We start from the raw sequence: 15802 nt of genomic DNA on the forward strand, positions 1-15802 counted from the left end.
ACGTAAATCAGAACCTTGTTGTTGTGACGGGATGCCATTAGGTCCACGTCCGGAGTGCCCTACTTGCGGCAGATTGACTGAAACACTGTCGGATGCAGGGACCACTCGCCACTGTCCACGGTTTGACGTCTCAAATAATCTGCCTCCCAGTTTTCCACACCTGGGATGTGGACTGCGGATATGGTGGACTTGGAGTCCTCCGTCCATTGAAGGATACGTTGTACCTCCAACATTGTCAGGCGGCTGCGTGTCCCGCCTTGGTGATTGATGTAGGCAACCGCTGTCGCGTTGTCTGATTGGACTCGGATGTGCTTGCCCGCCAATAGGTGGTGAAAAGCTAGGAGAGCCAGGAGCACGGCTCTGGTTTCCAGCACATTGATCGAGAGGGCTGACTCGGACGGAGTCCAAGTGCCCTGTGCTCGGTGGTGGAGACATACTGCTCCCCAGCCGGATAGACTGGCATCCGTGGTGAGGACCACCCAGGACGGAGCCAGGAAGGAGCGTCCCTGAGACAGAGAGAGGGGCCGAAGCCACCACTGAAGAGAGCTCCTGGCTTGTGGCGACAGAGCCACTAACCTGTGCAAGGAGGAAGGCCGCTTGTCCCAACAGCGGAGAATGTCCAGCTGCAGAGGACGCAGATGGAACTGGGCAAAGGGCACAGCCTCCATTGACGCCACCATCTGACCCAGCACCTGCATCAGGTGCCTGATGGAATAACGGCGGGGCCTCAGCAGAGAGCGCACCGCCAGTTGGAGGGATTGCTGTTTGATCAAGGGCAACTTCACAAGTGCCGGAAGAGTCTCGAACTGCATCCCTAGGTACGTGAGACTCTGGGTCGGAGTCAGAGTGGATTTGGGCAGATTGACCAGCCACCCGAATTGGGCTAGAGTGGCGAGAGTGAGCGAGACACTCCGCTGACAGTCTGCGCTGGATGAAGCCTTGACTAGAAGGTCGTCCAGGTAAGGGATCACTGCCAACCCCTGTAGGTGCAGGACCGCAATCACTGCTGCCATGACCTTGGTGAATACCCGAGGGGCCGTGGCTAACCCGAAGGGGAGAGCCACGAATTGGAAATGTTGCTCTCCGATTGCAAAACGTAGCCAACGCTGGTGAGAAACTGCAATTGGCACATGCAGATAGGCATCTCTGATGTCGATGGATTCCAGGAAATCCCCTTGGGTCATTGAGGCAATGACTGACCGCAGAGATTCCATGCGAAAATGCCGCACCTGAACATGCTTGTTGAGAAGCCTTTGATCCAGGATGGGCCGGAAGGAACCGTCCTTTTTGGGGACTAGGAAGAGATTTGAGCAGAAACCTCTGACTGAACCGTTCCCGGGTGGGAACCGGTACAATTACTCCGTTGGCCTGCAAGGATGCCACGGCCTGAGAGAAGGCGGCGGCCTTGGAACAGGGGGGAGTTGACAGAAAAAATCTGTTTGGCGGGCTGGAAGAGAATTCTATCCTGTAGCCGTGGGAGATGACATCCCGCACCCACTGATCGGAGACGTGTTGAAACCACGTGTCGCCAAAGTGGGAGAGCCTGCCACCGACTAAGGGCGTTGCTGGCGCGGACAGATAGTCACGAGGAGGCTGCCTTAGTGGCAGCAGCTCCTGCGGTCTTCTGTGGATGCGCCTTTGTGCGCCAGTTGGATTTCTGGTCCTTGGCTGAGTTAGTGGACGAGGCCGAGGGCTTAGAGGTCGACCAGTTGGAGGAATGAAAGGAACGAAACTTCGACTGGTTCCTACCCTGGACAGGTTTCCTGGTTTTGGTTTGTGGCAAGGAAGTACTCTTCCCGCCAGTAGCTTCCTTAATAATGTCATCCAGTTGTTCACCGAATAGCCTGGACCCAGCAAAAGGGAGCCCAGCAAGGTACTTCTTTGAAGAAGCATCTGCCTTCCACTCTCGAAGCCACAAGATCCTGCGGATAGCGAGGGAATTAGCCGAAGCCACCGCAGTGTGGTGAGAAGCCTCCAGCATGGCAGACATGGCATAGGATGAAAAAGCGGAAGCTTGGGAAGTTAAGGCAACCATTTCGGGCATAGATTCCCTGGCGAGGGAATGCATCTCCTCCAGAGAAGCAGAGATGGCTTTGAGAGCCCACACTGCTGCAAAAGATGGGGAGAACGAGGCCCCTGCCGCCTCATATACAGATTTGGCCAGAAGGTCAACCTGACGGTCAGTGGAATCCTTAAGAGAGGTGCCATCAGCCACTGATACCACGGTCCGGGCTGAAAGTCTAGACACCGGGGGGTCTACCTTTGGTGAATGAGCCCACTCCTTGACCACCTCAGGTGGAAAGGGAAAACGGTCATCAGAACCATGCTTTGGGAAGCGTTTGTCAGGACAGGCCCTAGGCTTGGTCACAGCGGCCTGAAAACTGGAGTGGTTAAAGAACACACTCTTTGTCCTCTTAGGCAAGGTAAACTGGTGCTTTTCTGCCAGAGAGGGTTGCTCCTCTGATACTGGTGGATTGAGATCCAGTACAGAATTAATGGACGCAATCAAATCACTAACATCTGAGTCACTTTCGGACAGATCAACGGGGCACATGGAGGTAGCATCTGAGCCCCCTGTAAAGGCATCCTCCTCGTCCTGCGAATCAGCCTCTGAAACAGAGCCGCGGGACGAGGAAGGGGAGTGAGCCCTACGTCTCCTCTTAGGAGGACGGGGCCTGGGACCAGATGAAGAATCCTCTGTGAGCTCCGCTGAGAGAGCCCTAGCAGCAGAGGCACCCTGTGAAGGGGGCTGATGCATGTTCAGCAAAGTCCGGGACAGCTGTCCCATGGAGTCGGCAAAAGACTGGGAGATAGACCTAGATAAGGATTCTACCCAAGCCGGGGGTTCAGCCACAGGAGCCGGAGCAGCCGGAGGGACCACTGGGGGCGAGACTCCAGGCTAAGGCATTGTCAGGTGAGAGCAGGCATCACAATGTGGAAATGTGCTCGGATCAGGCAGCATGATCTTACATGCAGTGCATACTGAATATAGCTTTGGAGCCTTGCTCCTCGTGTGAGACATGCTGCTGAAGTGGGGGCTCTGCTAGAGTGACCCCCAGAGAGTATATACAGAGGCCCACAACCAGAGGTTGTGGCTTACCAGACCGCTGGAGCGGTGTTGTGTGCCCTCCAGATCCCAAAGCCCGGACCCCCAAGCACCTCAGCAGGGATGCTGCAGCCAGTGATGATCGCAGAGAAAAACGCTGATAAAATGGCGCCGGAGCGAGGAGAGGGGGCGGGACCAACCCTGAGAGCGGGATCTGGAGGGCCAAAGAGACTTATAGGGGAGGAGACATGTACTCAGTGAGGAGTGTCTCTCCCCTGTGCAAAACAGCCGCTGGGCGGAGCCGCACTGTCCCTCTGCATGAATGACATGCGAGGGCAGTGAAACCGAAAGTAGGCCTCCAGCGAAGCCGGGGCCTAAATTTGAGCGGTGCGGCCGGCGCGCAGGCACCATCAGCGCGGTTCTCAGGCGACAGCCAGAGAACCGGCCGGAAATGTCAGAAAACTCACTCAGCACACTCTCCCACCATAATAAAGTACAGGGACCCCCAGAATATAAACGTCTCAGGTACTTAGCTTGCTGAGACGCAGGGCCAGGTCCCTGGGGATGAGTGCTCCGTCCAGCAGGATCCTGAAGGGCTGCGGATGGAGACCGGTCTCCTGCAAAGCATGGAGAACCGTGCTGGCTCCCACTTCAAGCCAGAGCCCGAGGGATGGTGAAGGAGCGCGGCATGTAAGGCTCCAGCCTTGAAATCAACCTTAACAGCACCGCCGACACAGTGGGGTGAGAAGGGACATGCCGGGGGTCCAGACTTGGACCCGCTTTTCTTCAAACTCTTTCCAAAAATGAAAAATCAGATGAGAATGCATGTGTGGATGTATGCCTCCTGAATACAAAGCAATGAACTGGCTAGATCTGGTTTCTCCAGGGGGTGTATAAGCTCAGAGGGAGGAGCTACACTTTTGAGTGTAGTACTTTGTGTGTCCTCCGGAGGCAGAAGCTATACACCCAATGTCTGGGTCTCCCATAGGAACGATAAAGAAATGGCAAAAAGTTTTACTTTTATTAAAAGCAGAAATTGTGCAAAAAAAAAAAACCAGCACGAGCCATTACTTTCAGAGTCCTCGAGTAGGACAGTAATAGCTCATACTGGGGTTGCTTTGTTTTCATCATTTCTGGTGTTAATGAAGGGAAAAAAAAAAAAATACTGGGGGGGATACTTACATCTAAAGATTAACAGACACCATTACTGTCATTTGTGACCACGCCTCTCTATTTACTCTGACACCAAGTGACACCCCAGTGATATCAATAGAAAACGTATTTTGTGGTAGTAGGGATTTTGGAGATCTGGGAAAAGGTGTCATTCTTTCCAGGGAGGGGTATTTCAGATGGAAGGTGATTTTTTTTTTCTAGATCAGGTGAAGTCCGACTGCTGGGATCCCCACCGATTGCCAGAAAGGGGCAGTTTCATCCATGTTAGAATGGGATGAGAGGACGACTAGAGAAAGCAGAGCACAGCACAGGTGATCGGTGGGAGTCACAGGAGTCAGACCCCAATACCAGATCGAAGTGTTATCATCTACCCTGTGCATTGGCGATACCTTCTGCTTACTGGAATACCTCTTTAAGGGCAGGTTGAAATATAACCTAAGTATATATGAAAAGGTCTGTAACAGTCTGTTAAGCTGATGGTGTTATATAGGCAAATAAAATAAACCTGTCAAGTGCCCAATGTTATTAACCTACAGATACAGGGTTCATCGGCAGGTTAATAGCATGCTATAGTGGCACACTGACAGCTCGGATTCTGTTGGAAATTGAACTTTTTTTCCCCTCCGGCTTTCAGTCATAGAGGCACATCCGGCATGGCTACAGTCACCGCTCAGCACCGTAAGTGACAGCTGTAAGCACACCCCGGCATTCGCTGCCATCTCTGCGGAGTAGCAGTGCAGCGCGAGCTGCCAATCATACCATTGGGGTTCGGATACAGCCACCACTCACTGTATACTGAGCGGTAGCTATAGCCACTCTGAAGACACTTCTATCACTGAAAGCCAGCCAAAAAATTTTAGAACGCTATTAACCTGCAGATTAACCCCATAACTGCAAGATAACATTGGGGACACAAGTTGTGGCCACAGCTAATAAAACAAATCCATACATAATAATAGCAGATAAACTATGCTGAGCATAGATCACAGTAGAATACAATTTAACTATGCTGTATAGGTAAAGAACATGTGGGGCCAAGCTTGTGTAAACCACCACATTACTCAATGCCAATATAATTAATGATCACCATGCTCGAACATAAAAAAGGTCATATGATATTACTTAGTGACATTATAAAGCAAACGCACTGATCAAGGAAAGCCCGATACACGTTTCGCTTATACACCAGCTTCCTCAGGAGGTAACAATTGCTGGTGTATAGGCAAAACAAGAAGGGAATTTTGTTTACTTACCGTAAATTCCTTTTCTTCTAGCTCCAATTGGGAGACCCAGACAATTGGGTGTATAGCTATTGCCTCCGGAGGCCACACAAAGTATTACACTTAAAAGTGTAAGGCCCCTCCCCTTCTGGCTATACACCCCCAGTGGGATCACTGGCTCACCAGTTTTAGTGCCAAAGCAAGAAGGAGGAAAGCCAATAACTGGTTTAAAGACCAATTCAATCCGAGGAAACATCGGAGAACTGAACCATACCACATGAACAACATGTGTACCCGAAAAAACAGAAAAACCCCGAGAAAACAGGGCGGGTGCTGGGTCTCCCAATTGGAGCTAGAAGAAAAGGAATTTACGGTAAGTAAACAAAATTCCCTTCTTCTTTTTCGCTCCTAATTGGGAGACCCAGACAATTGGGACGTCCAAAAGCAGTCCCTGGGTGGGTAAAAGAATACCTCGTGATAGGGCCGTCAAACAGCCCTTTCCTACAGGTGGGCAATCGCCGCCTGAAGGACTTATCTACCTAGGCTGGCGTCTGCCGAAGCGTAGGTATGCACCTGAAAATGCTTGGTAAAAGTATGCAGACTCAATCAGGTAGGTGCCTGACACACCTGCTGAGCCGTAGCCTGGTGCCGTAATGCCCAGGATGCACCCACAGCTCTGGTAGAATGGCCTTCAGCCTTGAGAGAACCAGAAGCCCAGTAGAACTGTAGGTTTCAAGAATTGGTTCCTCGATCCCCCGAGCCAGGGTGGATTCAGAAGCTTGCGACTGTTTACGCCGACCAGCGACAAGGACAAAGAGTGCATCCGGGTGGCGCAGGAGCGCCATGCGGGAAGTAGAACCTGAGTGCTCTCACCAGAACCAACAGATGCAAATCCTTCTGAAATTGATGGACTGGACGAGGACACAAAGAAGGTGAGGTGATATCCTGATTGATATGAAAGTGGGATACCACCTTAGGGAGAAATTCCGGAATCGGACGCAGAACTACCCTGTCCTGGTGAAGGACCAGGAAGGGAGATTTGTATGAGAGCGTTGCTAGCTCGGAAACTCTCCTAAGAGACGAGACCGTTACTAGAAGGCCACTTCCCGAGAAAAGCGGGAAGGGAGACCTCTTTCAAAGGCTCGAACGGCGGCATCTGGAGAGCAATTAGAACCTTGTTCAGATCCCAGGGCTCTAACGGTCGCTTGTACGGAGTGCTGAGACGACAAACTCCCCGTAGGAACGTGCGTACCTGAGGAAGTCGTTTCTGAAAAAATACAGATAGCGCTGAGACTTGTCCCTAAAGGGAACTGAGCGACAACCCTTTTTCCAACCTAGATTGCAGGAAGGAAGGAAACATAGACGATGCAACCGGCCAGGGAGAAACACCCTGCGCCGAGCACCGAGATAAGAATATCTTCCACGTCCTGTGGTCAATCTTGGCGGACGTTGGTATGCTAGCCTGTCTCATGGTGGCAACCACGTCCTGAGGTAATCCTGACGACACTAGGTTCCAGGACTCAATGCCACACCATCAGGTTGAGGGCCGTAGAATTCAAATGGAAGAATGGCCCTTGAGACAGCCAGTCTGATTGGTCTGGTAGTGCCCCCGGTTAGCCTACCGTGAGGCACCACAGAACCGGGAACCACAACATCCTCGGCCAATCTGTAGCGACGAGGATGGCGCGGCCGCAGTCGGTCCTGATCTAGCGCAGCACTCTGGGCAACAATGCCAGAGGTGGCACATAAGGTAGCTGGAACTGCGACCAATGCTGAACTAAGGCGTCTGCCGCCAGAGCTCGATGATTGTGAAACCGTGCCATGAAGCTGGCACATTGTTGTTGTGCCGTGACGCCATTAGATCGACGTCCGGCCTCTGTCAGCGGCGCCAGATCTCCTGAAACCCGTCCGGGTGAAGAGACCATACCCTTTCGGTCACACCCCGGCGACTTAGGAAGTCAGCTTCCTAGTTTTCCACGCCTGGGATGTGAACTGTGGATATGGTGGATGCCGTGTCTTCCACCCACATCAGAACCTGCCGGACTTCCTGGAAGGCTTGCCGGTTGCGCGTTCTTCCTTGGTGGTTGATGTATGCCACCGCTGTGGAGTTGTCCGACTGAAGTCGGATTTGCTTGCTGTCCAGCTGCTGTTGGAAGGTTTGTAGGGCAAGATACACTGCTCTGTGTTCGAGAACATTGATCTGAAGGGTGGACTCTTGCTGAGTCCACGTACCCTGAGCGCTGTGGTGGAGAAAAACTGCTCCCCACCCTGATAGACTCGCGTCTGTCGTAACTATCGCCCAGGATGGGGATAGGAAGGACCTTCTTTTTGACCATGAGGTGGGAAGAAGCCACCACCGTAGAGATTCCTTGGCCGCCTGAGAAAGAAAGACGACTCTGTTGAGGGAGGTCGACTCCCCGTCCCATTGGCGGAGAATGTCACATTGTAGTGGACGCAGATGAAACTGCGCGAAAAGAACTGCCTCCATTGCTACCATCTTACGTAGGAAGTGCATGAGGCGTCTCAATGTGTGCGACTGGTTCTTAAAGAAGAGATTGCAGCCCGTAGTGAATGCTGTTTGTCTAGCGGAAGCTGCACTATCGCTGAGAGAGTATGAAACTCCATGCCTAGATATGTTAGCGATAGGGTCGGGGTCGGATCTGACTTCAAAAAGTTGATGATCCACCCAAAACTCTAGAGAGTCTCCAGCGCAACGTTCGGGCAGTGTCGGCATGTTTCCTAAGAGAGTGCCTTGACAAGTAGATCGTCTAAATATGGGATCACAGAGTGACCCTGAGAGTGCAGGACTGTGACTACTGCTGCCCTGACCTTGGCGAAGACCAGTGGGACTGTCGCTAGCCGGAAGGTAGAGCTACGAACAGAAGGTGTTCGTCTCCTATAACGAAGCGTAGAAACGCTAGTGCTCTGGATCCATCGGCACGTGTGGATAAGCATCCTTGATGCCTAATGATGCTAGGAAATCTCCTTGGGACATTGAGGCGATGACATGGCGGAGGGATTCCATCCGGAACCGCCTGGTGTCCACGAGCTTGCTGAGCAGTTTTAGATCCAGAACGGGACGGAACGGCCCGTTCTTATAGGCACCGCAAACAATTTGGGGTAAAAACCGTGACCTTGTTCCTGAAGAGGAACGGGGGTCATCACTCTTTCTGCCTATAGAGTGCACCCTGTTTGCAGAAGAGCAGCGGCTCGGCCGGGAGGTGGAGAAGTTCTGAAGAATCGAGTTGGAGGACGAGAAGTGAGCTCTATCCTGTACCCGTGAGACAGAATGTCTCACACCCAACGGTCATTGACCTATGGCAGCTAAATATCGCCAAGGCGGGTGAGCCAGCTACCGACCGAGGATGCGGAGAGAGGAGGCCGCAAGTCATGAGGAAGCCGCCTTGGAAGCGGGTTTTCAGACTGTCTCTTTTTTGGGCGTGACTGAGCCCGCCAAGAATCTGAGCTCCTCTGATCCTTTTGAGTCCACATTGGACGAGGAAAAATGGGACCTGCCCGAGCCTCGAAAAGACCGAAACCACGACTGCCTCCTGCTCTGTTGGGGTTTGTTGTGTCCGGGCTGAGGAAAGGATGAATCCTTACCCCTGGACTGTTTAATGGTTACATCCAAACGCTCACCAAACAGTCGGTCAGCAGAAAAGGGCAACTGGTTAAGCAACCTTTTTTGGAAGCAGAATCTGCCTTCCATTCACTTAACGAGCAGACCAGGCTCTGCTTAAAAACACGGAGCAGCGGAGGCTACTGCCGTACGGTTCGCAGAGTCTAGGGCAACCTGAATCGCGTAAGAAACAAATGCAGACATTTGAGAGGTTAAGGATGCCACCTGCGGCACAGATGTACGTGTAACCGTGTCAATCTGTGTAAGACAAGCTGAAATAGCTTGGAGTGCCCCAAGGGTGAGAATGCTGGAGCCAACGGTGCGCCGACAGTCTCATAGATGGATTTAGACCAGAGATCCATCTGTCTGTCAGTGGCATCTTTAAGTGCAGCTCCATCTCCCACTGCAACTATGGATCTAGCTACAAGCCTGGAGATTGGAGGATGCCGCTTGGGACACTGGGTCCAGTCCTTGACCACGTCAGGGGGCAGGGATAACGTGTATCCTAAGCCGTTTGGAGAAGCGCATATCTGGATAAGTGTGGTGTTCCTGGACTGCCTCTCTGAAGGCAGAGTGGTCCAGAAAAATACGTGAAGCTGACTCCTCCACTGGAGGAGCTGGGTGAGAAATAACCAACATTCTATTGATGGACGCTATAAGATTATTCACTATGGCGTCACCATTAGGTGTATCCAGATTGAGAGCGGTCTCAGGATCAGAATCCTGAGCCGCTACTTCCGCCTCATTACACAGAGAGTCCTTCTGTTAGGACCCTGATGAAACCGAGGGCCGCTCATAGTGAGCCCGCTTAGGCTGTCTGGGACTGACGTCTGTGCAGAGCCGTGACTCTGGGATGCGTGTGACATTCCCGGAGCTGTTAGTTGTTCACACTGAGGGGGGCCATGGATCAATGATTCAACAGTGCCCATGTTGTGAGAGACATGTCCGGACTGCTAGGCTTCTAGTATCATAGCTATAGTCTCAGAAAATCTGTCAGTAAATACTGCAGACACCGTCCTCATCCTCTGGCCATTAGCAGAGACTCCGGCTGAGTTGATATAATGGGGGTCTATGTAACCTGCCGGCCGTATAGCCGTACATGCTGTACCGGCTGCATAGAAAAACATGTGGTTCTGCACCTTTGTTTTACACAGAGAATATGCTGATAACTCCTCCGCACAATCCAGGAGGGTATATACAACGTGCGACCAAACAGTGCAATGTATATAGTACAAGCATATCTATAAGTGCACTTCTGCACTAGTGGGGTTAGCACCACAGGTGCTGCTTAACGCCTGTTGCAGCGATTGTGTGACTATCAGAATGCCAGGGTCTTCCACACTTGTCTCTGTATCGTACAGAAACTGACACTAATGGCTGCCGGCGTCCTTGTAGAGAAGGAAGCCGTGGGCGTGCCTGAGAAAGTGCGGGAATCCGGTTTCACAGTGCACACAGTGAGAGGGGTGGAGTATGCAAAACATACTCCAGCTCTCAGCGCTGCTGTGCTATGCAGCGTCACGCCCCTACCCTGACTGTCAGGCCTGCGGGCGGAAACGAAGGGAGACTAGGCCCAGAAGCCGGGGACTCGAGTTAATAAGCGCGGCCGGCATATCAGTGCTGGCCGGCGCGGAAGTCCCCGGCGCACCACAAATCCCAGCGGCGCCTTAAATAAAAATGGCAGCGGCGGTTAGCGCAGTAGTCACCCAATACACTAACACACCCAGCAACGCTGTGGTGTGCGATGGCACTAGTGCGGACAGCGCCGCTGTCCCTGGCGCACTAACACACCCAGCAGTGCTGCCGTGTGTCTGCGCGGTCCCCACAGGGACACAGAGTACCTCCATGTAGCAGGGCCATGTCCCTGAAGATACTCCGCTCCATGTCCAGCAGATACCAGGGGCTGTGGATGGAGCACGGTCTCAGTGCCTGGAGACCGATAGAATCCCACTTCACCCAGAGCCCTGTAAAAAGGGATGGGGAAGGAAGCAGCATGTGGGCTCCAGCCTCCGTACCCGCAATGGGTACCTCAACCTTAACAAACACCTCCGACATGAAGTGGGGTGAGAAGGGAGCATGCTGGGAGCCCTGTATGGGCCCTCTTTTCTTCCATCCGACATAGTCAGCAGCTGCTGCTGACTAAACAGTGGAGCTATGCGTGGATGTGTTGCCTCCTTCGCACAAAGCACAAAACTGGTGAGCCAGTGATCCCACTGGGGGTGTATAGCCAGAAGGGGAGGGGCCTTACACTTTTAAGTGTAATACTTTGTGTGGCCTCCGGAGGCAATAGCTATACACCCAATTGTCTGGGTCTCCCAATTAGGAGCGAAAAAGAAATAGAGATTTCCTTGGATGGTTTAAAGTGTCAGCTTGAAGTCAAGTAATATGATCTTGTTTTTATGGATGGGTTATCTTAACCTACAGAATACATTTCTGTTGAATTGTATTAGGTATTATTCTATGTAAATTCACCACTGCTCTCCTATTCATATGTAAGCTCTTGCCACGACCGAACCAATTCTGTGTTTCTGAAGTTCCCATCTTAATTTATACAGCCTCTTCTCTTCCCCTATATTAATTGTATATGCTGAAAGTCATTATACAATGTGCAATCTCATTTTTCGGGTACATTTTTATTTTTTAATAGGTTTTTCTTGTGTTTATCATGGATAGACCTGTTTCTAGTGGAGTGTAGACGTAGCATCCATACACACTGGATGGAGCAGGATTGTGCAATGACAGGGACCAAGGGTTGGGTAATCTCCTATTCTATTGACAGGTGGGGCCCAAGCAGTCCTGCATTTATCACCTGGCCTGTTGATAGCTGGTAGATGTTTTTCATGGAATGACTCCTTTAAAAAAGGCACAAAATGCCTAGATGTGAGAATATTCAATGATGCACAGTCTGATGTGTTATAATGAATGTATCTGAATATGTAGATTTCACTTGGATCTGATGCAGCAAAAAAGCCATTAGACCTAATAGATGTAATGTAATCAGAGCTCCTACCAGCGCTTCTGGGACGTGATCTGTAGTGATGGCTGCGTAGTCTTTGTACTGGAGTTTGATTGTGCTGTTAAGATTCGGTGGAGCGTCTGCAAAGAGAGAAAAATAAGCGACTATAGACTGAAGGGAGGACGTCAGATAACACCTATAGAATACAGATATTACCTATAGAAATATAATTCCTGATTCTATTTGTGCATCACACTGACTGGGGCCTGAAGAACTGTGCAAATCCAGAAGCTAAAGAGTCACGACCTCCATCACATAATGCAAGGGTATTTTTCTTATAATCTGCTATGTATCGTTAATATTTCAGGAAATTATCAATTCATTTACTACTGGATATTAACGAAATATTAGGTATGTCCACACAGGTTTTTTGTGGGGGGGTTTTTGACACAAAAAACAAAAAAAGACATTTTTGAATAAGAAAGTATCAGGAAATTATTTTTTTTTTGAGCTCTGATTTTCCTGATACTTTTCTTAGGCCCTGTGTGCACACTGTGGTTTTTGCCGCGGTTTTGCTGCATGAATTGCTGCAGAAAATGTTCATAACCTTTCTGCAGTCATTCCCCAGCAAAACCTATTGGTAAAAAAAAAAAAAAAAGTGTGTGCTTTTTTTTCCCCCCTACAGGTTTTGCTGCAGAATTTCTGCAGCAAAAAGAATGTGCATGTCACTTCTTTTCTACAGGTACCTGCGGTTTTTGCCATAGATAATGGTAAAAAAACCGCAGGGACCAACCCGCAGAAAAAAAAAAAAAAAAAGCGGCAAAAATACGGGTGCATTTTTTTCTGCGGGTGCAGTATTCTGCCAGAGGGTGCGGATTTTTCTCAAGAAAAGTCAATTTTCTAGTGCGCACAGAGCCTTAAAAAGGATTTTGCAGCCGTTTCATGTAACAGGGCTCATTTTGGAAGATTTTATCAGGAGCCATCTAAATGAAAACATGCACTCATATCAGAAAAGAAACCAAAACAACCTAAAATAACTCCTCAATTGAACAGTAAAGAGGATTTCCCATAGAAATTATTAGAAAGTGTTGCAAATGATTGTTGAGCCGACAGCTATGTTTATTGACTCCGCCAGACAGGAACATTTGGCTCAGACAAGCATTCCTGTTCTCTCTCTGGGAGAGAAGCCGCCGGGCTCCCCAGCCGGCCGCCGCCAGGCTCCCCAGCCGGCCGCCGCCACGCTCCCCCGCAGACGGCCGCCGGGCCCCCCCGCAGACGGCCGCCAGGCCCCCCCCGCAGACGGCCGCCGGGCCCACCCCCGCAGACGGCCGCCGGGCCCACCCCCGCAGACGGCCGCCGGGCCCCCCCCCCGCAGACGGCCGCCGAGCCCCCCCGCAGATGGCCGCCGGGCCTCCCCGCAGATGGCCGCCGGGCCTCCCCACAGATGGCCGCCGGGCCTCCCCACAGATGGCGTCTTATCCCAGCGTAGAACAAAATGATAGGCTGATGAAATTCAATAGGCCAAGTCCCATAGATATTAAACTGTTGGAGGGTTTAGCCTACTTTAGTCTAAATTATATAGCAGCCTTCACTTTTGCTGACAGATTGCGTCCTAACATAACCCGATACTTGAGACAGTGCATAGGAACAAATCTCAGACAATAGTAACATCTAATTAAGGCTAGTTTCACACTTGCGTTGTTTTGACGCAAACGGAATCCGTCACTAATGTAGTACAGTTCATTTATTTACATTTGAAGCGCGTTACTATTGCGTGTGTGTGTCATGCAGTACCCGCTTGTGTCCACATGATGTCGCGCTTCCACTGTAAATAAATGAACTGTACTGTATTTGTGACGGAGCCCGAATCTGTTAAAATAGCGCAAGTGTGAAACTGCCCTTATACATAAGGGGATATAATATGGGGGAGATGTTTCAAACCCTATTTTCTTTCTTTATTTGTACCATTTGTCATAAAAGATTACATTTATGAACTTCATATAATTTTGCAAAATTTATCTAATGAGTTTAACCTAAAAGTATAAGATGGTATAAAGCCTACAACCTACAATAGCCCTCAGTCCAGTAGACCACTGCGCAACCAGCTCTGTCCTCACCTACTGTACCATAACCCATTCCCTGTAGACTGTGAGCCCTCGCGGGCAGGGTCCTCTCTCCTCCTGTACCAGTCTGTTTTGTACTGTTAATGATTGTTGTACGTATACCCTCTTTCACTTGTAAAGCGCCATGGAATAAATGGCGCAATAAATAATAATAATAATAATAATAATAATAATAATAATAAAGCACAAAGCTAAATATCTGTACATTTTACTATCAAATAACGAAAAATAAGACATTTTCATCAGCGGACCTGACGTCTCCTGATTTGAGGAGTCCACATCCAGATAAGGCGGCAATCTGTTTCCCATGAAGTCCCGCAGCATCTCACAGGACCGCAGCTGGCACCTGCCCTCCATTCTCTTGCCTATATCAGACAGGAGAGCACTGAGGGTACAACCTGCCCTGCTGGGGTCTAAGCACTGAAACAGTCACATAAAATGGACATTAATTTATAAAGATAAATTGGTAAAAAAAAAATAAAAATAAATAAATATATATATAATAATGAAAACGGAAAGCAGTTGGGCATACAAACCAAATCGTGAATATATTTGTTAGGAGAACCATATGCAATAATTCCTTCCTATATCTGTACTTTTGCTATTGGAATCGTTCCTTTCATGAGTGGGATTAGCCAAATAATCATTTAAAACAGAGCTCAACTAAAATCCCCCTCAAGATCCTAGAAAAGCATATTTTTTGACAGCCCATCCTTCCTAGAGAGATGGCGGCCTGTAATTTGCTTACAGTGGAGCCGGCGACAGAGCAGGCTTGGCTGTGAAAGTGGTGGTGGTGGGGGGGGGAGGGGTGGTGGTCTCTCACTCCCAGAAAAGTATAAAAGGGAATGACCGCAGACCCTAAAGTAGGCCCCACAAGTAGAACCTTCAACCCCTTCTTCTCTAAGCCAATTTCTGCACTTTAGCATTTTTCTCCCCTTCTGTAGGAGCCAGAACTTCCCATCATTGACTTTTGGGTTTAGTTTTAATGAACAAGATTCTCCAGGGCGTACGATTACGGCAATACCAAACATATATATTGTTCCTGTAAAAAATTGTGTTTGCATTTTCTGAGCCGTAACTTTTTATTTTTACATAGGAAGTTTTCATTTTTTGTTGTTTTATTGGCAATTTTATTTTTTTAGATTTCTATAGCTTATACAAGTAAAATATATCTTTGTACCGTGTTAGCCAGTAGAGATAAAAAAATTTTGTTTAAAAGAACTGAAGTCCTCAGTGGTTGATACCTTTTAATGGCTAACTGAAAAGATGGTAATAATTGCAAGCTTTCCAGACTACGCAGGTCTCTTCATCAGGCATGGTATAACACAAAATCTGAAGAGTCACATATTTATACACAACAGGACATAGAATGGGGCAGTAAAAAAAACAAACAACAAAAAACAACCAAGTTATATAAAACAGAACTATCACTATGGCAGGGGGCAAACTGTTGTGGCCATAAATTTTGCTGCAGTTCAGTGTGAAAGTTTTATTGTCCTTTGATAAGGGTCTGGCCCGGGCTGTGATGCGCTCGGATGGTCAGAGGAGCACATCTTTTAACTGATGTAAAAAGACATGAATCCATGAGACACATTCATTCCTACTCTGAATGTGTCAAAGGTCATCATAAGTTTGTACTCCCATAGTCTCCTGTCTCTCTGGGACTTG

General features: G+C 49.4%; 1 protein-coding gene across 2 annotated transcripts in view; it reads right to left on the bottom strand.

Moving 5' to 3' along the window:
* RIOX2 (ribosomal oxygenase 2) overlaps positions 1-15802 on the bottom strand; it is a 73918-nt gene that overhangs the window by 21789 nt on the left and 36327 nt on the right. For both annotated transcript variants that reach the window (XM_075335129.1, XM_075335130.1), the window contains exons 7-8: positions 14386-14554; positions 12066-12151 (exon numbers count right to left, since the gene is read on the bottom strand). In XM_075335129.1, the coding sequence (XP_075191244.1) occupies positions 12066-12151; positions 14386-14554 (255 nt within the window). The remainder of the gene's footprint in view (positions 1-12065; positions 12152-14385; positions 14555-15802) is intronic.

This window comes from Anomaloglossus baeobatrachus, chromosome 2, assembly GCF_048569485.1.
Source record: "Anomaloglossus baeobatrachus isolate aAnoBae1 chromosome 2, aAnoBae1.hap1, whole genome shotgun sequence".
In the NCBI taxonomy this organism is placed as follows: domain Eukaryota; kingdom Metazoa; phylum Chordata; class Amphibia; order Anura; family Aromobatidae; genus Anomaloglossus; species Anomaloglossus baeobatrachus.